Source organism: Rhodnius prolixus, unplaced genomic scaffold, assembly GCF_049639745.1.
Source record: "Rhodnius prolixus isolate KJV_2025 unplaced genomic scaffold, Rpr scaffold_15, whole genome shotgun sequence".
Classification (NCBI taxonomy): domain Eukaryota; kingdom Metazoa; phylum Arthropoda; class Insecta; order Hemiptera; family Reduviidae; genus Rhodnius; species Rhodnius prolixus.
Genome location: NW_027411605.1, coordinates 1,934,437 through 1,959,864, shown reverse-complemented (window position 1 = coordinate 1,959,864; position 25,428 = coordinate 1,934,437). Strand labels below are relative to the sequence as shown.

General features: G+C 30.9%; 2 protein-coding genes and 1 long non-coding RNA gene across 12 annotated transcripts; 1 reads left to right on the top strand and 2 right to left on the bottom strand.

Moving 5' to 3' along the window:
• Positions 1 to 13,955, top strand: LOC141455016 (ubiquitin carboxyl-terminal hydrolase 15-like). 8 transcript variants are annotated; one of them, XR_012459091.1, is made up of 19 exons: positions 600 to 952; positions 1,987 to 2,150; positions 3,701 to 3,966; positions 4,071 to 4,193; positions 5,149 to 5,546; positions 6,037 to 6,303; positions 6,765 to 6,963; positions 8,006 to 8,099; positions 8,433 to 8,611; positions 8,714 to 8,827; positions 8,915 to 9,025; positions 9,731 to 9,843; positions 9,940 to 10,135; positions 10,663 to 10,889; positions 11,089 to 11,205; positions 12,330 to 12,448; positions 12,776 to 12,919; positions 13,069 to 13,159; positions 13,249 to 13,955. XR_012459091.1 is itself a non-coding variant. In XM_074129815.1 (18 exons), coding segments are annotated over exons 1-18 (2,874 nt in total). In that variant the 5' UTR covers positions 1 to 133; the 3' UTR covers positions 13,110 to 13,955. The 8 variants fall into 8 exon arrangements, 7 of the variants coding, with proteins under 7 accessions (XP_073985916.1, XP_073985914.1, XP_073985913.1 ...); XM_074129815.1 differs by lacking the exon at positions 600 to 952 and adding an exon at positions 1 to 135 and having other exon boundaries at positions 13,069 to 13,955; XM_074129813.1 differs by having other exon boundaries at positions 3,704 to 3,966; positions 13,069 to 13,955.
• On the bottom strand, positions 2,301 to 3,304 carry LOC141455025 (uncharacterized). The gene is made up of 2 exons (XR_012459101.1): positions 3,131 to 3,304; positions 2,301 to 2,622 (listed from the first exon to the last, which is right to left on the bottom strand). It is a non-coding gene; the product is annotated as an uncharacterized lncRNA (long non-coding RNA).
• LOC141455021 (uncharacterized) lies at positions 13,642 to 25,421 on the bottom strand. Of its 3 annotated transcripts, XM_074129833.1 has the most exons (5): positions 24,817 to 25,281; positions 24,553 to 24,726; positions 23,930 to 24,198; positions 19,824 to 20,328; positions 17,429 to 19,114 (listed from the first exon to the last, which is right to left on the bottom strand). In XM_074129833.1, the coding sequence occupies exons 1-5, from the start codon at positions 24,985 to 24,987 to the stop codon at positions 18,647 to 18,649; spliced, it is 1,587 nt and encodes a 528-aa protein (XP_073985934.1). In that variant the 5' UTR covers positions 24,988 to 25,281; the 3' UTR covers positions 17,429 to 18,646. The 3 variants fall into 3 exon arrangements, with proteins under 3 accessions (XP_073985935.1, XP_073985934.1, XP_073985932.1); XM_074129834.1 differs by lacking the exons at positions 17,429 to 19,114; positions 19,824 to 20,328 and adding an exon at positions 13,642 to 15,831 and having other exon boundaries at positions 24,817 to 25,421; XM_074129831.1 differs by lacking the exons at positions 17,429 to 19,114; positions 19,824 to 20,328 and adding an exon at positions 21,461 to 22,873 and having other exon boundaries at positions 24,817 to 25,418.
• Between the last annotated feature and the right edge of the window lie 7 nt (positions 25,422 to 25,428).

Sequence of the window (25,428 nt, the reverse complement as noted above, 5' to 3'; positions counted from 1 at the left end):
TTTCTAACCTTTTTGCATAAGCGCGTTATCTAGCAACAAAGATCCCAGGTTAGGTTTATTAGTTTGGTCTTCCTTACATGATGTTGGTTTTAGCTGCCTTATCGAATCGCCAAACCATTATTCGGCTGAACTCATGTATGTATCAAATGTGTTTTAGCGATCATATTTGTTCTCCAGTAATTTATCGGTTCCATTTTTAAGTTCATGGGTGAGTCGTTATAGCACGTCTATACCTTAATGAGATATTAATAATTACATATTATAATTCAATGATTTTTTTTTTCTAAATCTTTTCGTTCTGTATACTAATATAGAACCGTACAACCCTACAACTGGTTAATTACTGGTATAATTTAAACAAAATCTCGTTTTTAATATTATTTTTAAATAATTACAAAATAAATATTTATTCATTACGACCATTGAGTTTGAGGAATAATTGGTTTTGAATTTATACCACAAAATTCTTTCTCATAAATATAAATTAAAAAGAATGAAAAAAAAACAAATTTTAAAAGATAATTATGGAAATTAGCACTCCTATGTAAAAAAGTTTTTAAGTTGGCAACACTTTCCATTTGCTTTATAGTGAGGTTTCTATTTCTTTATTACTGTTTTATGTGGTCGAATGTGTTGATGTACGTGTAAGTAATCGTTAGCGAATTTTAGTGATTATTTCGTTGTTAGATTAAAACATTAAACTATGATCAATTTATACACATCAATGTGTGTAACTTGGTGTACATTGTTTCTTATCACTCAAAGATAGTTTCTTATTATTGTGTTTACACCTTGTTGTACCTTAGAAATTAATGAACTGTGATGTAGGTATAATTTCTTCGGAAAACAAGATTCCGAATCAGTTAGAACTAAATGACAATATATACGACAGTTTGCCAAAAGTTCCTTTAGGTTCAACTAGGAGTTTTAATATGGGTGTAGAAAATTCTTGGTAAGGTTTGTTTTAATTTAATTTTTGGTTAATAACTATTCTTAAAGTTTATAACTATTTAATGATTTATTAGCCCTCAAAAATTTAGAGAGCATCATTAACATCAGAATTATTGCTGTTAAATGAAGGGTTGCGATTGAAAATGATAGTTGATACGCAAGTAAGAGTAATTGTTGAAGAATATAACATTAATGTAACATTAAATGGGTTTTGAGTTTTTAAATGTTTTAGAACATGTATTGAACATTCTAACAATTCATAGTTATAAAATTATCCGAACAAAACTTCTTTAATTGCTTAGTTTCTCTAATATTTTGTATGTCGTCACTTTTTTACGTAACGAAACTTTAAAAATGGTTAGTTAAATGAACCCTTTTTTGGTAAATGCAGTATCAATTTTCTCCCATTCTTCAAAAGCAGTTTCGTTCCAAATTAGTTTTGCTTATTAAGATTTATCATTTCCGCGACGGTACTTTCCAATTTCTCAAATGCGTTCAGTTGGAATCAAACACAGTATCTGAGCTGTTGTTTTTTTTATTCACTTTTGAACAATTACTTTCAAATACAATATATTTTGTACATACAATAATTACTTGGGTTATTTTTTTATTAACAATGAGGGATGCATCGTATCTTGCACGTTATTATGTACAATTTAGAGAAAGTGGAATTATGTATACGGATATTTTTTGGTAAAAATCAACAAATAGACTTTAAGAAAAGTTTAATTTAATTTTAGCTTTCTCTACAAATTATTGATTAGGTATACATAATATTATCGATTTTATTCTACATTTTCTATACCAAACGTTTTATTAATTTATAATAAAGGTGTCCAAAATGAAAATATCTCACTGTAAGTGTCATGAATGTTAAGATTTTTCTTAATTTTTTGGGTTCGGTTTTTCAATTAATCTACTACTATTAAGTAGTAAAACCTATTTAATTAACATGATTCACCACATTTGTCTAATAATAATTTTTTGGATAAGAATTTGATTATTATTTTGATAATTTAAAAAGTTATTTTACAGGACTGCAGATGATTTCACGGCTACTCCACTTTCCGATCTAGCCATTCCGCTTCCTCCTCCAGATAGTAATGCCGTTCGTGTGAAATACGATGCTAATACTGGCACATTTTCTGAAGATGAGAGATTACTTCCTGTCAATAGAAACTTAGATCAAGAGGATATATGTGAGTTTATATAATTGTTGGATTTCATTGTTCTCTAAGTAATGGTTTAATTTAGCTAATTGAGTTAAAAACTAAAACTTTTCTTAGTTTTCACTTCTCTTGATTATAGAAAGAATTATGCATTTAGAATATTAATGGTGAACTAGAGTATTTCTTTTTATTTAGTTTTTAATATTGGCTGATGAAAATGTGTTATTGTGGAAACCTGGCTTCTTTTCAATGTAATGTCTGCAGTTTTATGATCCTCTACCACTTCTTTCTTCTCATTAGAGACAAGGGAATCTTGAGAATAATAAAGACTCATATTTGGTTTTGCTAATTCTCATATTTTCCACTTGTACCTTTCTTAATTGAAACTTATTCCTGACCGAAAGATTGTTATCGAGCTGAATCTTTGCAATACTTAGTTGCGCCATCTTTTTACCCAAAGAGCTCTTCTGTCTTTCATTGCAGCTTAGTTTGGGAAGCCATTCTGTAAAATATGCAATTGAATGAAAAAGCCAAGACTAATTTCTCTCGGTACAGCTATTAAACAAAAGGTACTACTCTGAGTCACAAATATACTTTCTTTACTTGGTAAAAATCTGGTTTAGATTGGGTTTTTAAGTTTTTATTTAGGAAGAGGCAGAACTATAGCAACCTAAAATATCTATTGTGATTCGTGACAGTGTTTGTTCATTGAAGAAACATATTCTAGATTATATACATGTGAATATGAGAGGACATACGTCATAATGAACTACAGAAGTTCTACAGGATGAGTAGTTACGGGTGTAAGGTCGCTGAAGTAATGGCTAGTTAGTCCACTTTGGAGAAGATAGGGTTTGTTAAGGAAGTTTAGACTTTTCTAGAGCAATATAAAACATGTTTTTTTTATTGCTACCCTTCAAATTTGGAACCTAGTTATTTTATTATTATTATTACTATTATTATTATTATTATTATTATTATTATTATCGATGCTGTTATATTTTGCTAACCACACTAAGTAGCAACTCTTCTGAGGGTCGTTGAGTTCTTTTAGACTAGCTGATGTTAACTTTTATAGTTCATCAGAAATTTGAAATAGTTTTTTTATGATCACTAAAGTATATTCTATGATAACATCAAATATTTGTTTCATTAAGACGGGATTGTTAATTTATCGTTTTTTCAAAAAATCTTCAGTTAATTTGCTAAGTAACTTCAACATATGATTTTCGTTGAATTTTTTTTTTTTTTCAAGAAAGCAATAAAACATGATGTTAATATAAACTTTAGAGTTGATAATGTTTGTTTGGAGCGTATATTAAAAAAATATATAAATTTCAGTTGAATATGTGCAGAGAAAAATACCTACATTTTAGCCGTGTTACCAGCAATTTAATATAAAAAGGAAAAGTATTAATGTCATATGTAATTGGTTTTATTTTTAAAAGATTTTCTAATTTTTTATTAATACACTTTAATTTTTGTTCAATTTGTTAAATTTCCTCACTTGCACTTTTACGCTTTTTTTTTTTCTAATCATTTCTATTGTTACAGTTCCATTTTTTTTATCTATTTTTCAGTAGATCAAAATGGTGAAGCCGGAGTGTGCGGTTTGCGAAATCTAGGCAATACTTGTTTCATGAGCGCAGGCGTACAATGTCTTGTAGCAACTGCCCCTCTGGTTTCCTCATTGCTCAGCAGTTCGCCGCCGCATCGTCTATCGCTCACCGGAACTATAGCAGATCTAATTAGAAATGTATGGTCTGGTAGATTTACGTCACTACATCCCACAAAATTCAGATATTCAATTTCTACACAGTTTCCACAATTCAGTGATTTTAGACAGGTATTTTTTTAGTTTTGTTTATAATTTACTTAAACTTTGTTTTTGTTTTTATTGAACTATAAACTAGAATGAATTATTTACGTGTATATTTGTTTCTTTTTAAGCACGATTGTCAGGAATTTTTGGCATTATTACTTGATGGTTTACACGAACAATTAAATTTAGCAAAAAAGAAAGGAAATCCTTTCTCAGATAATTCTAGAGATTTACCTTGTTCTTCTCTGAAAGTAAGTATTCAGTACTGTTATGATTCTGGTGAGAACACAGTCACTCGATTTGCTTGTTCTACAATTCTCTGGCTTAGAACTCATTTGAATTTTCTTTAAATCTTCAAAATACTTCGAGTTTGTTTACAGAGAAGTGTAATCTTACCTTTCATAAAAAAAAAGTGAGTGAATTAAATTTTACCACCTATAAGAAAGTATTGTATACACGAAGTTATCGGAAAATTGTTTTGTGCCATTTTCGTGAAAATCTCAAAAAAGTGAAGAAAACCCGAACTTGAAAGTGGTATCCTCTAGTTGTAGAATTTCGCTGGCGTACTTATAATGGAGTCCATCTTTAGGGATCAAATCAAAATATGGAATTTCGACTTTCTGTTGTTTCTTGTTTTTCAGATAGTTCGTTTACACTAAATATTTTCGGTCACTGAGGCCTAAAAACTTTTATGTACTCAAAAAATGAAAATTTGACGTGATCCCAATAATTTTCTTACCCAGAAAGAGAGAAATCTTGAGTTCAATGAGCTGAATAAACCAAATGTGTCATAAATCAACCATAAGTACATAGGTTTACTTTCTTTAAATAAACTTCCAAAATTTGATGGATCAAAATGTAAACATTTTCATTGTATAGTTAGAAATGTTTTATATTCTGTGAGAGTGGTGTGAAATGAATTTTTGTAGAATAATTGGTTCGTTTCACTGCTACTAACAGTATGGGTTCTTTTTCGTAACAGATGTTATTTCAACAGGAAATCAAAGGCGTAATGTAGATATTTCTAGTTCGACATAAACCATAATTTATACAATGCTCACTAGATGTAAGGTCTAAGAAAAGTATGATACATAAAGCGATTTAGGTTTAGGAATCAATCTTGGTGACAAACTCATTTTAACTTATTCAACATCCTATGAAAATGAAAGTATGTTATATATTTTATATATTTTTGTTTCAATACAGCAAAATGCACCTGTAGAGGAATATGTACCAGAAGGAGCCGAGTTCAACAACTACCTCTATATTCCTACAAAAATTAATGAAACCAACATAATCAATGATTTATTATATGACAACAATACAAAAAAATCAAATATAAAATTAAATCCAACAAAACAAAAAACTACCTCTGATTTAAACAATTCTGAAGAATGCTCATCAAAGATAAATAAGATTTGTACAAATTCAGTATATGAACAGATGGTACATAATAATCCAAATAATGATAAAATTAATACTATTATTTCATTAAATAATACTGATACAGCGAAAATATCTAGTCTAGAAGATATTGTAAAAAATGCAAAAACTTCTAATGTAAATGTTATGGTTACTGAAGAGGAGGCAAATAATGAAATTAGGTTAGTTTATATTATTATTAATTATTGCCCTAATCGTTGAGATTAATTCTAAAACAGGGATTCGTTGAGAAGGTCGATAGGAGTATTCAAAATCTGACAACTAGGTTGTTGCAATTATTCAGGGGCTGAAATAATCTTTTATAAGTCAGCCAAGACCAGTGGTTCTAAACTTGAGTAGTATCCACTGGAGGCGATGAAAAGGATGATTAGTTACAAGATTTTTGCGGAGCATTGTAGAAGAATCTGGGTGATAAGTCAAAAAGTGCTTAAACGTACCACTAAGCAGAACTCGTTTTTGTGTTGAGTCATTGGTAAATATGTATTAAAGGTCCTGGCGAACGATAAATATATCATTAATTTTTAAAAGATATAAAGTGTCTAGAAACTGCAAGCTGCATCTTTTGCAACAATCTTTGATCTTAAAATTTTCCGCCCTTTAAAAATCAATTTTTATTGTTACAATTGTTCAATTATTTAAATTTTATTCTAGATTTGATTCAGAGAAGTATCCAAGAATTGACATTCCAAGAAGAAGGACGGAAGGTCGCTCGGTGAATACATTTCATTTATATGAAAATAATGTGCACGGAAAACGTGGTAAAAGTACTCTTACAAAATTTGCCACTGGAGCAAATCTAAAAGAAGGACTTGATCTCAAAAGAGTTAAATTAAATTCGCCCACAGATGAACCAGAAGAAAAGAATAAAAGAATGGAATCAGAAAGGCAACAGAAACTATCAGATGATAAGAATAAAAGGTTTGTGGCTCACTTTACGATATCACTTTCTGATAACAAGGATTTTTCTTCCAGTAGTTCTAACTTCAAATGTGGTGGTGGATCTTAATTTATCAAATCATTCTAAATTTTCTCTTTCTGGGGCGATAGTTAGAAGACCTAAACAGAGGGGTTGGTCATATCGCTGAAGCTTTCAAAGACTTACCTGCCTGAGCTTGGCAGGTGCTACGAAGATCGCACACACTGCAGTTTTGGAGAATTTTTTTCTACAACTACTTCAAAATCTGCATCCAGAGGATAGTCACATCTGTGGCAAAAGGTTGTAAAAAAGACAGGCTTCCGACAAATCCAGGTGTAGTGATGCATATCAAAAGCCGTGCTTATCAAAAGGATTTGGAGTCGGGCACGATTTTGGGTCGTAATTTCTGACTAGAAAGCTTCTAGAAGAAGTATAAATCTATACTGTTACCCTTTTGTTTCAGAATGGAATCTGAACGAAAAGAATCCATAAAGAACGAGTTAAGGAATGAATGTGGACCTTCCTCATCGGGAACGAACAACGCAAGTGAAATAAGATACGAAAATACCGGCGAACCAGATGCTGATTTACATTGGCAAAAGCACCTTTCAGAGAATAGAAGCATTATTGTAGATACATTTCAAGGGCAATTTAAAAGTACCGTAAGTTTTTTGTTAATATTAAATTACAATTAAGTATCCATGTTTTTGCATCTGATAGTTAGTTGTAAACTTGGAAAATAATACGTTCTTACAAATGCATTGGAATTAACGTTTTACTTTAAGTAATTAATACTTTTTGATTTCACTTTATGAATACTTTTAATTGGTGACCTCCCCAAGTTTTGGGCAAGCGAGGCAAGTTCCACCATGATTTTAGCACTTAAAGAAAATCACTTCTAAGATACAGAACGAAATATGTACATAGTATTTTTATCTTTAACTTTTGTTTGTTTTTTAGAAGTTAACGAATCGCTTCCAATATGAAAGCAGATCCCTTTTTAATTTCTTTTTTTCAAGTCTTCGGTCCGAGTAATTTGTCAATACAATACCAATACTTAAAATAATTGATTCTCTTTCTTCAGTAACGTGACAATACTTTAGTAATACATATTCAAGTAAGTATCAATACATCGCAAATGGCTAATTTGATACAGTCTGGGTTTTAGGTCGGGGGATTGCAAATACACACATACAAAAGCTCTTTGAAAAGCCGATGTTTTGATTAAGTGAATTTTAGACTAGTCTAAAGCTACCCGGGCCCTCAATCCTTCCTACACACGGTGAGTTTTGGATCGGCGAAGAATTGTTTCGCCTGTTGAATCGCTCTTCTCTTGTGTAAATGTGTGCTTAAGAGGAATCGTTTGGAAAAGACAATTTAAGTGCAGCAAGCTGGAATCAAACCCTCAACTTCCAGTGCTTGATTTTTCACTAACTAAAGTCTAAGCCTTAAAAACCCAAACATAATGTGAAGATTAAGCTCCCTGCTTTTCCATACTGTTCGTATTTGAGATATTTCGTTTAGATATGCCCTGCCCCCAAACAAACATGCAACGGAATATTCTCTAATCCGATTTATGGTAATCAAATGTATCAAAACATATTATTTCCGGTGAAATTTTGGTAAAAAAACATTTTTAATAATCTACTTGCGAGTAGAAGACAAAGCGATAATGATATAAGTAAATATTGCATTTATTTGCAGGTGGTATGTTCTAATTGTAAATTTGTTTCAATCACATACGAACCGTTCATGTATCTCTCAGTACCGTTACCAAATACCATGAAGAAAAAATTTGGTACGTATTTCTGTACTCACTATTACACATTTTCCTAAAAAATACTTACTATTTTATAATTATATTTTGACAAACGCCCAACTACAAGGCGACTTTTTCTGAATATTAAAAAAAAAAAATGGTTGATTATTAAAGACCTCCTTGTTATGGAGATTGAATGCGTTTAATTTCCCGTCCAGTTGGCAGAATGTAACATTAATATGATCATCAGTAGCCAATCAGTAATAACGTAATGTTGATTTCTGCTGTTTGTTTCTTACATTAACCAAAATCCAAGCTCTTCTAGCCTTTAAAGATGCAGTATATTATTATTATTGTTATTAAAATTTTTAGCTGTAACCTTTGTTTCTGAATCACTGAAAGAACCAATACAATATTTATTAGAAGTGAACAAATATGATAATGTGGGTACATTGAAAAAACAGTTATTGCAAAAAATCGATTCATCACAGCATAATAATGATGTAATTTTAATTGGTGAAGTATTGGACCATCATATCGCTAAATTGTTGGTGAGTGATATTAAAATTTTTTCCAACATTCATAAAATGAACTTTTAATTATTAACGTTCAAAAGTAATTTGCTTTTGTCTGTAATTTTTGAATATTTCCAGGATGACAATTGTATTATTCGAAACATTAACGATACAGATAGAACTATTTATGCTTTTAAAATTATTAGTACTGCGGACGCAGCCGATTCTGCAACAAAATCTGAGGGCATTAAGGTTAATTAGTGAGATTTAAAAGAGGTTTTTATTATTATTTTTCTTCTGTACAGTTTTTATTTATTGTATTTTATTTATTTTTTCCAGGGGGAAGATAATTTAACTGACACTAGATGTACCATATGTCTTGAAGATAAGCACAGCAATATGAACCAACATGTGGGCTGTACCTGTATTCTATGTGAAACCTGCATAACTGTAAATACTTTTTTAAAACCTGTATGACTTTAAAATTTAAGAGGAAAAAGTATTATTTTTTAAAGAAAACAAATGTTACTGGAATGAATGTAAAAATTGTGAGGAAAAGAGCCGTTTTTTTGTTTTTCCTAAAGAGCCAAAGCAGAAAAGTTCCTCCACCTTTTCTAAGACCTTGAAGTTATGTTTTCTTCTGTCGTCCTTTAAAAAAATTATGAGTTCATCTGTTGCTGCCTAATGCTCTTTCGGGTGAGTGAAGGTTTGCCACATAAATTGTCTTGATCACATTATTGCCAGGAAAGAAATGTTTTTAACAAATGTAAAAATCAAGTAGGACTAGCGGCGTAGATGTTTGATTTCGTGAAAGAAGCGAAAGAGTTCATTGATACTAAATGCGTACATTCTTCATGTAAATTCAAAGTCAAGTCTACTAAATTCTCCAATGACTTCAGTTTAACTAAAACCTCAATGATATGAACTTCTTTCGTCATTTTATTCACAAGGGGCTGAATTGTTTGGCCGGTTTTGTTCTATTTCTGACTTTAATTTGTAACTTCTTGTAACTTATCCGGATATTTGACTGGAATTTATCCTTTTATTGTTTTCAAAACCTCCCACTGTATATCTACAACTTCTTTCGCTTGTAGATCATTTTTATTAATTTTCAATTTGATCTTACTTCTTATTTAAAGTAAAATTGATTTCCAGGCTGCGTGTCAACATTCCAGAGGCACCTGTTTTGAATGTCCATTATGCAGAAGAGATGTTAATCCAGAAACTGAAATGGTACCAATAGTTAATGGTAGACAATTTACTGTTAGGTAAGCTCTCTTATATTTCATTAGATTTTTAACAATTTTTTTTTTAATATTGCAATTAATTAATTACAATATTATTTTTATTTTTAACACTCGTAGGTCAGTTAACATGCCAGTGGTATTTCGTATGGATTCTACAAATGTTGGCAATAACAATGAAAAAGGTGTTAAACTTTTTGGCCACCCAAGATTACTTCGGCTTCCTAATCGTATTTCAGCTGAAAATCTACACCAGGCCGTAAAGGAAGTTGTGCCGTATGACAAATCTTATAAACTACTTACAGTGGATGGTCAGGTAAGTGGTTAATATTTATATATTATAATTTATTTATTTCAACTTGTTTTCTTGTCAGTGACAAGAAATTCTTTCGTTTAATGTTGGATAGATGTATATTTATTGACTTTTTTAATTTACAATTTTTATTTTTTTTCCATTGTTGAAATTTCTTTCATTCGGTTTAAAAACATTACACGCCTTAATTTCCTTGTACGATTGTATACGAGCATTCAGTCAAAGGTAAATTTTAGTTTACTGCTACGTTAATAGGAAGTTTAACGATTCTGTATCGATTTTTCTCTGGAAATAACTGCATTGAACTTCGATGATCCTAAGCAAATCTAAAAGGGCCATCGAAAGCAAACGCTGACTTGTGATTTAATTAGATTTAAGGGTTAAATGTTGTTTTTATTAGATTTCTTGTAAAACTTGAATTGCTATTTTAATGGAAAAGTAATTTAAAGGAATAAGATTCAGCTAAAATTATGAACATGTATGCTGATATCATTATTAATCAGTATTTATTTTTATTATTTAATTTACAGGGAAGCCATTGTTCTCGTTGTATGTTTAACATGCACTGCCGTGGATGTGATATACCCACCGAGGGCCAAGTGAGTCTCTATTCTAGTGACACTTTGGCTGTAGCATTTTCTGCACCGGTGGAACTGGCTAATAATTCTCCAACTACAGACAACGCTGTATCCCATAGTCTTAAAGTACGACAGAACGCAATTTCCTTGTATGATTGTATACGAGCATTCAGTCAAAGGTAAATTTTAGTTTACTAGTACGTAAGTAGGAAGTATAACGATTCTGGATCGATTTTCAAGAGATGTAAGCATTAAAACGTTCAGGGTAAAGCCGTGTGAATGTACACATCACTTTCGTTTTCTTTTTCTTTTTCTATTCATAGTTGGAATGATACATAATATATTTTTAAATTTCCTACTGGTAATATTGTATTTCAGTGAATTGTTGGATGAAAGTAATCCGTGGTATTGTCCAAAATGTTTAGAACATCGATGCGCAACGAAAACGCTAACTGTTTGGCGTTATCCAGATTATTTGATTGTCTATCTGAAAAGGTACCATTTTTTTTGTATGTTTTTTTCTTTTTTTAAGTAAAAAAATATGTAAATATCACAATATTAGATTAATAACAATGAAGCGGAGAAATCCATACAAAGTGCCAAAACGAAAGAAGACGATCGACATCTTCTTGTTCTCTTTAGAATCTTATCTACTTCTTTTAAAAGCGTACTAACGATACGGGAGCCTTCTGTTCCCTTTTTTGCGCCTTTAATCGCGGTCGTGACAATCTTTACTATTCTAACAGCGATCTTTCATCTCCAGATAGAGAGCTTTTGGTCGGCTAAAGCTTTAAGTATAATATAAACAAGAGTTAGTTACTTGTTGTTTTGAATACAGACTACATTAGTTTAACAGATCAAAGAAAAGATGAAAAGGTAAAAGTGCTCCCACAAACACGTAGATTTTTTGGTGGCATTGTAGGTAAAGGTAGCGGTTCGAGAGAAATTAAGAGGTCAGAAATAAGGATTAGATAAATTTATAGTTAACGGCACTATTTAAATTTTATCATCACCGTATTTATTTACGAATACAACGTTAAAGACTGCAGCTCAGATGTAGATTTAAAGCAAATCTAGAAATAACTAGTCCGAGTGTACGGTTTCATACTTTCAATTTTGATAATGGTGGTATCTAGAAATAAACAAAATCTTAAGAATAAAGAGACATAAATGGCTTTCTCTACAATGGAAATACAGGTAGTCCTCGGGTTACGATGGTCTCGAGTTACGACGTTTCGTGGTTACGACTTCCATTTATAGTACAGTACAGTATGTACTATGAAAAAACCCGCGAACTACTGTACATGTTTTGGTGTGCAGTACTGTTCAGTAGTATGAAATTTTTATTACAGTACACTACTGTTTTTTATTACTGTTTCATTTCATAATTAAACGTACTGTGTTTTTTTGATAATTATGTAGGGTACTGTGTTAGGATAGGCTAAGTGCTTACAGTACTGTACTGTATATGGTACAGTTTACGTATGTTCCGACTTAGGTCGAAAAAACGGTTTACGACGCCGCATAGGAACGGATCAACGTTGTAAGTCGAGGACTACCTGTACTATAAAAACTTAATCAAAACATTACATACTTTTAAAGATAAATTTAATTTCCAGGTTTGTTTTCCATAATCGTATAATCACAAAGTTAGATGAGAAAGTAGATTTTCCATTAAGTGGATTAACATTTGATACCTCAGTTTACGATTTATATGGGGTAGTGTGCCATGTTGGAGGTAAAATATTTTATTGTAACTTTATTTTGTGTAGTTGGAAGTGGAATAGCCACTTCTTTAACAGGAATCTAGGCATTCCTGTGGGACAAAACCGGGACTAATATTACAGGGACACCTTCCCATTTAATTTACACATTATATCTGCATAAATGGGGTTTGTTTGTTATCTTTTGTTAAATTCAGTCTCTCTAACTTTTGTACAAAATTCTACAAGTTGCAAATATATATTCAAAACTGACACTTTGGCTTAAGTTTTACATCTTTTTACATTAGCATCTAATAACTTGTTTATTGCATTTAAAATTAAATATTTTTTGATTTTTGCAGGTGTCACTGCTGGCCATTACACTGCGTACACTAAACATCCTTACACAGGGGTATGGCATTATTTCAATGATTGCTATGTGGCCAAAAAAATACCTCAGGAGGAAGATTTGAGGAATGCTTATATTTTATTTTACATGAAGCAAGGTAAAATATAAATGCTCTACAAAAGCACAGACTATTATAATTCTATTCAATTTTCATTTCAATTATGCAGTTAACAATTACTCCTCCCCAAAATTACATTCTTAAATTTAGTAAAAATAAGAGTAATTTTTATTTTTATACTTTTGCAGGAATTACTGTTCCTACATTAGAAATTGACAGAGCTCAATAACAGAACTTAAATGAGTTTCTATAGATATTATAAACAGGAAAATAGAAAAAGTAATTTATTTTGTATTCACTGCCCAGTTGAGTATTTATATATTTGTTGTATAGCGGTACGTTATGATTGTAAAATATTATACATATAGGCTCTCTCTGTGATCGTTACTATTCTGAAGAGACTTCTTTAGGAAAAATTAAAAAAAAGAAGCAAAACAAAAAATATATACTATATGAATTGACCAAGATCATTAAACCCAGGATAAAAACAACGGAAAACGAAATGAACAACAATTTTTACAAATATTTATAATCTTTAAAATAATTTTTAATTAAATTTTCAGAAGAAAGTACAAGTAAATCAAATTTATTATCGCGTAAAATAGGAGACATAGATCGATCGTATCCATTTGTATTATATTTAATTGTAAACTTTTTGAAAAATAATAAATATTGGAGGCTACAGTTTTTATAGATTAAATTAGTTAAATTTTATAACCAGTATAAATAATAATAATAATAATAAAAAAGGTGTATTTATAAATTATTCAATTAAAAAAAAAATGTATAGAATAGTCTCCTTTTTAATAGGCTGTTTCTTCTCGCTATTTCTGCAATCTTCTTTACATTTTAAACTTAAATTTCTTAAGTGTTTTCTTCTTCGGTCTGATAGTAAATTTTCCTGCGTGATTTTTATGTACGTTTATAAAAAATGGATTACTTAAACAAATTTTTTTTGTGGGGAATGGGGAGGAAAGTGGTATATAATTCCTATATTTTGTACATAATTTTGGTAATTATTACAGTTTTCATGAAATTTTAGTAAAAATTGTGAAATATATTTCTTTTTATTTTATATACTTATTTATTTTTTGTATTTAACTAGAACAGAAAAAAAGATTGACGCTTATCTTCATTCATCAAACACCTGCTATGAAAAATTAGCGGTGCTTACCCACAAAAAAATTATTGATGAGAAAATTTAACGAAATCACAGATTACGGATATAAATGAAAGCGCATCTTTAATGGTGGTTCTGTTTACATGAATAACTTTTAGGTAACTATAGGATTCTATTTCTGTTGATTACTATTTCTATTTCGATATTTTGCATTTCTTTTTCTAAATTTAGAATACCTAAGTAAACTTAACGTTCGAATGCAAATGAGGAAATAATTGTTAAATAGGCTAGTATTGTGGTCATGTCAAACAATCTATTTTGAGTTTTCTTTAGGAAAAATCAGTTTTAATGACTGCTGAGTTGACCAAAAAAAGTCGTTAGAAAATTGTCTGTGTAAATGAAAAATCGCAGGAAGCAGAAACATGAAATATTTATTAACATAAATGCTGAGCTTTTCGTATCTATAATTTATTTCAATTTTGTAAGGTTACTTTCAAAGCGCACTGCGGGACAACTGATGATGTAAGCTTGCCTATTGTACTTTTTAAATCTCAAACTATTTCTGCGTATCTCGAAGAGATAGTCATCTGAGTGCCCTTCACTTCCTCGAAGGAGTGGTTCCCTAAGAGTATTTGTGATGGTGTACTTTATCCTACATTTATACAAATGAAAGATCTGTATCTTGAACTGTTATTTCAGATGATTTCTTTCTCGAGAACCTCTCAAGGTTTCCGTATTGTTAAAAACATTTAAATGTAATGAAAGCTGATAAGAGCTTGCGTTTTAGAAGCGACGATGATATCCACACATCCACAGGTGGTAGAGCTTCTTTTCTTTTTTTGTTTTTGGGACTTTTCGGTTTAAATCCATTAATGTCTTGTAGTATTACGATCAATACGTAATACTTTATCTATCTCAAACTAGTGCACAAAATTAAGATTTGTGAGTTTTCTTATGTCGATTTAAATTCGAATTACAAACATATCTTTTATCACAAAAGTTACACCGAAATGGCCGTTCACCGCTATGCTGTCTTTTGTGTACAATCAATGTGATATTCTGTGTAAAACTGCGATCACACAAATTGCATTTATAGGGACGATCACCTGTATGTACCCTTTTATGAACTAATAAATTACTTTGTCCAACAAAACCTTTACCACAAACATCACAAACGTGCGTTTTTTCACGTTTATGTCGCATTTTGTGATATTTTAATGATTGCCTAGATGTGACAATTTTATTACAAATATCGCATGTAAAACGTTTGCCTTCGTGTACGATCAATAGATGTGTTTTCATACCTTTATAGGATAGACAAAGTTTACCACATATTTCACATTGATATCTTTGTCCTCTATTTGCTATTTTATGTCTTATTAAGTGTTGCTTTAACCTAAGTCTACTACCATAAATTTTACCACAATCATGGCATTTATAAGTAGAAATTTCCTTACTGTGTTTCAGTCTAAAATGACTTTTATAATATTGCATACTATAATAACCTTTTTTACAAACTTTACAATTGACTAGAAACTGCCCACTGTGTTTCATCATGTGTATCTTAAAGTTGGTGGCATATTTAGACTTATAAGGACATTCGCTGCAGTTATAAACTTTGTAATGTGTGGCCGTATGCGAGGTGAATTTTTCTCTGTTGTTAAATTTTTTCCCACATTCCTTGCACAAGTATTCCTTGGATTTTTTAATTTTAACAGCTAACTGTACAGTTTTCTCTGGTGATTTTGTGGTCTTATTTTCGGCAACAATCGCCGAATTTGTACTTTCAACTGGAGTTGTATCAGTTTGGATGTTTTCATTTTCCGGATACCTATAAAAAGGAATTTAATTTACTGTATTAGATGTTTCAAAAATTATTTTGAGGTTCAAATATAAATGCATTCAATATATTTAATGTGTAAGAAATTAATTTAATCAAGACTTTAATAAAATTATTTAAAATATTTGTGACGATAGGTTCTTTTACATTGAACTTTACTAAAATTTCTAGTAGTTAAAAATGTGAATAGGATATTCTTTTTTTTTAATGTCCAATCTAATTTAAAGGAGGTTGTTTACGTCGCATCCCATTTGCAACTACTCTTTATCGCTTTTCTATTGTGGCTAAAGCTTCTGAGGGTCTTAATTGGATTGCCGGTCTTCCCTTTTTCTTAAACTGATACATCCTGGAATCCAGGGTAAAACTACCTATACTCCACTGTAAGATCGCTTATGAAGTCCTTGTATTTCAAAAGTGTTGTTCACTGACACGGTCGTAGGCCCAGTTATCGTCTGTGAGTCTATGAAGATTACCATTCTTTTCCTTTTCTTCTAGAAAGTAAGTGATCCCTTTGGTTAATTCTTTCGGCAAGCCTAATGATTTATATTTTACGATTTAACGATTGCCTAGATGTGACAATTTTATTACAAATATCACACAGAACGTTTTATCTGAACGATATTTATAGATTAGAACGTTAATACCAGTTTCTTTGTTGATTTGACGTAGTTTCTAAAAAAATTTAATGATCTCAAGGAAACCTCCAACTTCATTTAGGAAAACAATATTTCTGTCGACGAAATGATGTGCATATAACAATGTGAGCGTATAGAGAAAATAAGATTCTCATCTGCTCATAACAATGTGAGCGTATAGAGAAAATAAGATTCTCATCTGCTCTCAAATCAAGTGGCATAGAATTCAGGTGCTCTAAGAAAACGAAATGGGCTTTTATTATGTTTTTGACCATTCAAAAGGTAAGCATACCTACTTAACTAAACTTCCACTAAAATTATCATATTGGATGGAAGGGAACACCTTTTCGTGGCCAACTTATACAACATGATAAAAATATTAATAAAGGTTAAAAAATAAATAAAAATACTTATACAAAAGAACATGTCTTTTAATGAAAATAATACTTAAATTTTATAAAACAATTTGAAAAATCACAGATAAAAGTGCTCTAATTATTTTCAGTTTCTTTGAATTGGAAAAATAAATATCTATTAGGCAATCTTAAATCTAAAAAAAAGTAATATAAATCTCAAATTATATTTGGAAAATTAAGACAAAAACTTTATAAATATATATAATGAGTATTTTTCTACCGTAGAAGTTTCTAAAAACTAAATAAAAATGAGTAATAATTCTGCAGAGCAAACTAAGATGAATAGCGTTTTTGCAATAAATAAAAAATTTAAGAAAAAGATTAGATAATAAATTAAAAATTAATATTCTTCTGATATTTAATTTATCAGACACGGGATTCTCATTTTGTTTGGCTCTGACTAGTTTTAGATTTTCATCCATGATCAGCGTTAGGTTCACAAGAGTTGTGTACACCAAACCCTTGAAATCAACATCAGAAGATGAATGTAATTCCAAAACTGGTTAGAATTATAAAAAAAAAAGCAAAGAAAAGTGAAACATTTTATTTCTTAATTTATTTTCAGAATGTATTCCTCAAATAACTGTAACATTCAAAGTCGGGCAGATAAAATACCCCACATTCTCCCTTTTCAAAACCAGAATTCAAGCCCATTCCACAGGGATAAGGGGCCGAAATCCTACATTTGCCTCAAGGAAATTACATTGTTGTCTTCAGAAGAGGAAAAAAATACAGATCTGCATTTTGCTTGGATTTGGAAATAATTCTTAATGAAGAATGGCTGGTATATTGAAATGTTATTGTGAAAAAAGAGATTCTAAATTCAACCCATTCTATTCGAGGATTTACTGAAAAAACATATATACGAAGGTGTATGTTTAGGAAAAGTCATTAATTTCGTTTTCGAGGGAATTGCAAAAAAAAAGTATACTATAAAAAGCGTTCTTTTTTTTTTATGGATTTTCGATTTATTTTTCTTAACCTGACACCTAGGAGATTAGATACATATTTTATTTACCAAAAATTATTTCCCAGAACAAATGAAATATAATTGTGTTTTCTATTTAAATTTTCACCGCCCTCCCGCCCCCCTCTGAAAAATACAACTCCATTTATAATTGTAAAAAAATTACAAATGCAATAATCGTGCAGAACTCTTAAACAAGTACTAGATTTCATTAATTTTATTTAATTATTTTTGCAAAATATTTTGCGATTCATAAACATTTTGAACCTCCCACATACACACTATATAACCTTCCTCACTCAGTCAGCATGTGTAAGGCGAGACGGCAACTGATTCACTCTTCACGAAACAGACTCTGTTGATCGAACAAGGCCCGAAACCGATCAGAGTTTCAAATAAAAATGCGAACTACCACGTATAAAATCAACGATATTGCCCAACACTGTGGATGTAACCACATTATCTTCAGTTTACCCGACAACAACCTGAGGCTTCCATTATATAGTTGGAGCCATTTTTGAGAAATCGTGAACTGAATAGAAATAGGAGTAATTCGAAACACTAAGTTTGAGCTTTTCTTTAAAAAGGTGCGAATTCTGAGGTTTTTAATTGTAATAATATTTACATTAAATTCTAATATTCAATATATAAAGCACCATTACTCTCATTATGTGCAGTTCTTTCAATAATTAACTATTCGTGGCATCTTAATTTCTGCTTATTTTGTCCTCAATGTTTAATTTTTAATCTGTTTCTAGTTCTCCTTATTAATTGTGCCTTGTGAAAAATTAACTTTCTTCTTCCTGTCTTAAACTTCTCTTCCATCTCCCAAGATGTTTTAATCTAAATAGATCACCATTAACTTCACTAGCCAATAACTTTGAGGCAGTACTTCGAAAGCAATGACCACTGTAACCTTCTGGATTAGGTAATTTCAGGTATTGAGCAATATATGATGGAATTTTGGCCAATGTATTGATACCAATTGGTTGGACAGTGCATTTACTATTTCTATAGCTGATAAATAGCCGTTGATGTGGCACACCTGATGGTCTAAGTGCTACGTACTTTTTATATAGATCTTTGATATTTACACCTGAAATCTGATCCGAAAGTATGAATGTTCTTTCTGTATTGTGCTTTGTGTTAAGTATTTGACCTATAAGAATGTCCCCACATTCTTGGATGTCATCAATTTTTATATTTAAAAGCTCAATACAGCTACAAGCACCAGCTACTCCGACAATTAACGCAACCTATTTGGAAAGAAAAAAAATTATTAGTTAAAAAGAGTGAGAAATAATAGGTGTAAAAAACTTGAACTTTCTCTTACTGCGATTACTCATAGTTGTAGTTTTTTTTTAAAAAACTTTATACTATTTTTTTTTGTTTTTCTAATATTATTGAAGTAGGTAATGGGGTTGAAAGTGGGTTACGAGGTTTTATATAAGTTACAATTTGTCGTCTACCAACAGCTTGCTACATTGGAGGAAATTTCATACATGTTGAGAACATGTATGAAAGGAAGACTGGAATTTACAAAGCGAATGGTGTGTGAGGCCCGTGCAATCCCTTTTCAGATTGGAGAAGATTGGCAAACACGATCTGTACTCTAAATCAAGGTGCATTTTCTCTGAATCAAGCATTGGAAATAAGGGAAAGCAACTGGTGATAAGAAACTTCAACTCTGTGCTGTGGAGTCGATATATTAAGATGGTGATGAAGTAGCGAATATCCCTTTTCTTTTATTCTGTCAGAATGGAACTGTTAGCTCAATAGTGTCAAGGTAATATTTCTGCTCATATCGGTTGAACAGGGTTTAAACTAAGTAACTATTTTTCTTCTGGGGATATTGATAGCCCAGAAAACATCATATATTTCCGGATAAATCTTACGAGATTCTCTTTATTGACCGCAATAAGAGAAAATAAAAGCTATTTAATAAACTAAGAAAGTACCCCTTACCTTCCACGCCAAGTATCTATCATCACTAGCCTCAGTCAAGAATTTTTTGATATCATCATGAGTAAAGACTTGGGTTTTCTTTGCTTTGTAGCCAGCAGCTTGTCTTTTAATATAGTTCTTAAGTCTATTAAAATTACTGATATCAATATTATGATAGGTATTCAGTGTTGATTTCAGCATAGAATAAGTTGACCATAATGTAGAATACTTGAATGTTTTTGATATTTCATTAAAATAATCTAATAATACATTTTCTGTAATATTTTTCACATCTTTAATTTCACACCATTTTCTAAAGCGCCAATATTTCCTGTCGTAGGAATTTTTAGATTTTTTTGGTAATGGATCATCATTATTATTTGCTCTTTTTTTAAAAAATGATGGAGTATTTTCTAAAATTTCTTCCCCTTTCATTTCTTCTTCACTATCCAATTCTTCTTTGATCTTTACTACGGTTCCTTCAATAACTGGTGCAGTGAATCCAAACGAGTTGACCATTTCTGGACTACAACAATATACAGGGAAATTATGGAATAGCAAAAATAAAGGTATGTTTTTTCAATGGCCTATTATGATAACTTTTCTTATTCTAGAATAATTTAAATCAATAAATACCTTTATATACCGGAAAAGTGGGTGTTTTCACTATTACGTAAAATAACTTAAAATAACCTAATATCTTAGTAAATGCGAAAAAAAATTTTTTTTTATCGATTTCGTTCACAGCAATTTTTCTAAGTTTCTATTTTTATTAATAGAAACTGTGCCATTTCCAAACTTTCTGCCTTCTACCAGGGGAATATCTTTAAACTATAAAAAATGAATTAAAAACTATGTATACATGATCGACATGTACATACATTGACAATCCTTAATTAAAATTGTTGACATTATTAATAATTGAGATGAATGTATAAAAAAAAAAAATCGGAAAGAGGGATCAAACTACCTTTGACAGATGCGAACCCATTATTCTCGATTTAGGTAGTTCTTATTCAAAATACCACTGTCCGTAATTGACTCCAGCACATCGTAAATTCAACCCTTACATTTTCCTTTTCAGAGTTCGTATTCCAGGAATGCTTATGCCAACGGTCCCCTTCCTTTACGCGACCGTAGTGTGTACAATTGTGAACGCAGTTGTTGTGAATCATTTTGGGATACAATAAATTCCCGATACTGTATTTACACTATTAAAGATTACTCAAATTTAATATAATTTTAAGCTGATGAAAATGTGTTTAGAGAGGGCAATGCTAGATTATAGTTGAGTTTATTCATCGCTTTGCGATTTCGGAAGTTTGGTTTTGGTTTTTCATCCATTATCTGAGAATGATTCAATTTATTCATTCAAGAATTTAAATTTCACAAGTTTTAACGCATTCTAATCAATCTCAATTCTCAATCCTATTCTTGTCAATTAATTATGGATGAAAATAAAAATTCGGTTATCTTAAACTCAAACTACATTTATTGGCAGATCAAAAACAATAATTTGGTGCACTGTTAAAATTATCAAAACGTAGGCGAAGGTTTTAATTTTATCCACTTAGACCGAATCTCACATTTTCTTCCCACAAGAAAACTTATCTTAGAATTAACAAAAAAAAAAATAAAAAAAATTGAAGGAAATATACCTTAAATTCCTTTAACTTTAGCAGTGAAGGTTGTAATCACTAAAGAACTAGAAGTTTAATAAAACATGAGATTACAGCTTCTCCCCCGCAGGGAAATAATCTTGAAGTCCTGCGCATATCCCAGGCTAACTAAACGGATATTCCGAGCTCAAATAATGCACCTAGGACCTGTAGAGGTAGTTGATGTAGGCAACTAATAGAATTTAGCGTACCTGCAGGCCAACTCGAGTTAATCTACACATTCTCTCTCACTGACACATTTTTCACTGACGTCTATATTCTATGGAGGCACTGATATTTATGGGGCCAGAATAGATCATTATGACGCAATCGATTGGCTTTTAAAGCAACTTCAGTCCCCATTAAAAGACAATTCAAATTGTCCGAACCTATGCGTTATTACTATTATTAGATTTGTTATGATGTTTAACATGATTTGAACGTAAAGTATTGGTGACAAAACCAGCACCACAAATCTGACAAACGTATGGACGTTGTCCAGTATGGTACCTCATGTGCACTTTCAATGTCGTAGCCTGAGTAAATCGTTTTCCACATTCATTGCATACATAGGGCCGTTCTCCAGTATGGGACCGTAGATGTGCGGCCATATATCTATTATCTACGAATGTTTTACCACAGACATAGCAGACAACATTTTTCTCACCAGAATGAGCTTTCATATGTTTTTTAAGTGAATATGCAGAGTTAACCGCTTTACTGCATAGACTGCAACAGAATTTCAATCCTAAATGCACTTTCATGTGACGATTAGAGGCGGTTTTAGTTTTAAAAGCTTTCCCACAAGTTTTACAGAGAAAATCTTTAGTAGTTGTCCAATGAGATGCCTTGTTATGTTCATTCAGACAACCACGACTTGTAAACGTTTTCGTACAGACTGTACAATAATAAGGTATTGCACCATGTTTTTTAATCTGATGCGTATATAGTTCATCTTTATTAAAACAACCATCGCCACACTGTTCACAAAATACTGTATAATCTTTGTTATGTCTTTTCAAATGTCTGGAGAGATTCGATTTATACAAAGTTACATATCCGCACAATGAACATGTCACTGGTTCGCCAATTTTGTGCGACTTCTGGTGCTCTTTCAGCTCAGAATTGTTTATAAACAATTTATTGCATAAATTGCATGGGATTGAAGCTTTAGCTACATGCCGGGCTTCATGTCTGGCCAAATATCTTGTGCAAGTGAATTTAGCACCACATTCACTGCACACAAAATTTGAATGTAATTCTTTTACATGTTTTCTTAAATTTAAGAGTGTCTTAAATTGTTGGCCACAATCTTCACATTTGATTCTTTCAAGTTTTCCTCCTTCTTCTTCTTCCACAGCTAAGGACATTTTTTTGTTTTTGTTGTATTCGCAGTTTACTAATCCTCTTCGCCTAAAGAGAATGGGGAATATTGCTATTTAAATTACAATTTGGTTTCTATGTTTTCTGTAAATTAAAAGTCAGCTTATCGAAGATAATTTTAAAGTATACTGCATGCGAGTATACTTAGATCATAGTTGCACATTTCGGATCATTACGTGAACCATTCGTATCTTTATGTCGCTCACTCCGTTTATTTGTACTTATCCTAAGTTATTTTAGTTAATTCATCGCATTTTTGAAAATTTTTTTTTTTTTTGGATGTGAGAACGAAAAATCAAGATCCAAGCAATGACCCAAGAAAATGCAGATATGCTACCACATTTATTAATGAAAAGATACAGATATATTGTTATAGTTTATCAAAATGATATAAATTCATCAGACGACAAAGTACAATTAGTAACCTACTAAGATAGTGAATATAATGAGGTCAAATCACTGCGAAGTGTATCTGGAGGCACAGGATATCCCAGAACACTTCCTTAGCAATTTCCTTAGCAGCGACTGAAATTAGACCAGGATTACTTTTGTTAAGAGTATTGGCTTGTTAAGAATTTTCATACATTATGGGCATTGCAAAGGATCCACTTTGTAGAAAGAGTGGGAAAAGGTGGGTATATTCCTAGTTGGCCTTCTATTCGAAAGCTTGAATTGGATTTCAAGCGGGGTTCGAACTACGAGTATCTCTAGCATCAATTCTGAAATTCGCCGAAACTGCAGGTTTGTTAAAGGTAAAAACTGATGAAAATGGACCGTTCGTCTAAGCAAATATATCAATAAGTCAATGGCTTCGATGAGAAGGTAGTCTAGTGAAGAACTTAATAAGTATAGGGCTTTCTGAAATGAGATCAAGTAATTGCAACTTTAAATAAAATCAATGGAGATTAGTGAAAGATCATAGTAAAAAGGTAGTGTATTTGTATTGCTAGAAACCGTCTCTTTAGAACCAGTGTTTCTGAATACAGAATAATTTAAGAAAACTAACTGTACTTTGTTAGTATCATTCTCCTCAACTATTCCAGACACTTCATTATGTATTTTTATTTTTTAAAGCTAAATAATTACCTGTCCAAAGCATTTCCTGGAGGAAAAGATGTAGAGGTATTTTGAGAATTTGAAGCTATTTCGTTCCCTGTTGGTAGTTTATTTGAATTAACTGGTCTTTCTGATTCTCTACTAGCAATTTCCGAAGTTACTGTAACAATTTCTATAGGTCTGATATCTTCTTGTTCTTCTTCGTCGCTTTCTTCTTCAGATCCTTCAGTAACTGAACCAATCAGCCCATGATCTTCTATTTCTTCTTCATTACAAGTATCAGATGATTCTGAGGAACGCTAAAAAAAATAAGGAAGCAATTAAGGCATATAATTCTCAGTAAAAGAAATAGGTAGGTTAGTTTCTTAAAAAAAAGATTAGCCATTTAATCTAGAATCTTATTCTAGATTACAAACCCACCATACAAACCACTCTTAAGATTTCTAACAATCGGATAATAGATAAGATTGCAAAAATATATAAAATTAAAATAAGTTCGTAACTAATTTGTTCTACTACTTTTTTTTCATTTGAACATCAATTAAGATTGTACGGCCAAGATTTTTACACGATTAGTAAAAATATTTAGACTACTTAAAAAACTTGTTTTTTGAAGATAACATTTAAAAACTAATGAATAAACTTAACATTACATTAAAATTCTTTTGTCCACTATCCTTTTGTTGTCTGGCTAACCGAGCATTTCTTTCCCAACTTTCCAATATTCTTTGGCATCTAACTGTACTGTTTCTAAATTCATTGAACTCTTCAAGTTTGAATATACATTTTTCACATATCTGTTTCGAATATGGATCTTCTTTACTTATCTATAAAAATAAAGGTAAAAAGTAAACATAATATTACTTTTAAAAAAACAAAAGTATACGAACGATAAAATACAGTATTAAATAACTTACTTTTACAGGAAGACATGCAGAAACTTTTTCAATAATTTGTGAAAAATCATGGAAAGGTTCTAAAATTGAAATTAATGTTAGATTGCTAGCTAAACACAAACGACACACAGTTTTATAATTTTCACTAGACATTGTAAAAAGATTTTGTAGAACTTTGAAGAAACGTTTCATTCCATTTTCCCTTGGTGAGCAAAATTAATTATGAAAAAGCCAATAGCGTGCCAAAAGCAGTCGATAGCGTGTAAAATAAATTTAATAATTTCCTAATTCTACATATAAATAATTGAATATTTTATTCACTGAATTTGTAATTGTTCCACTAAACCACATTTAGGAAAACGAACAAATATTAATTGTTACCATAATAATTAAAACAAGAAACTCCAACCGTTTTCTTACCTAAATTTTAACCTGCTTAATTAAAAATAATTAGAACTTGTCAATGATAATGGTTATATCGATTAATAAAAAAATAAAAAAAATAAAAAAACAGACGTACAACAGTGAAATTGTTTAAATGATACAAAGAACTTTTATTGTTCCGAATTAAATTTCAAACAAATTATTAATATAAAGACATGCAGCAGCGCGCAGGATAATAACATATTAGGT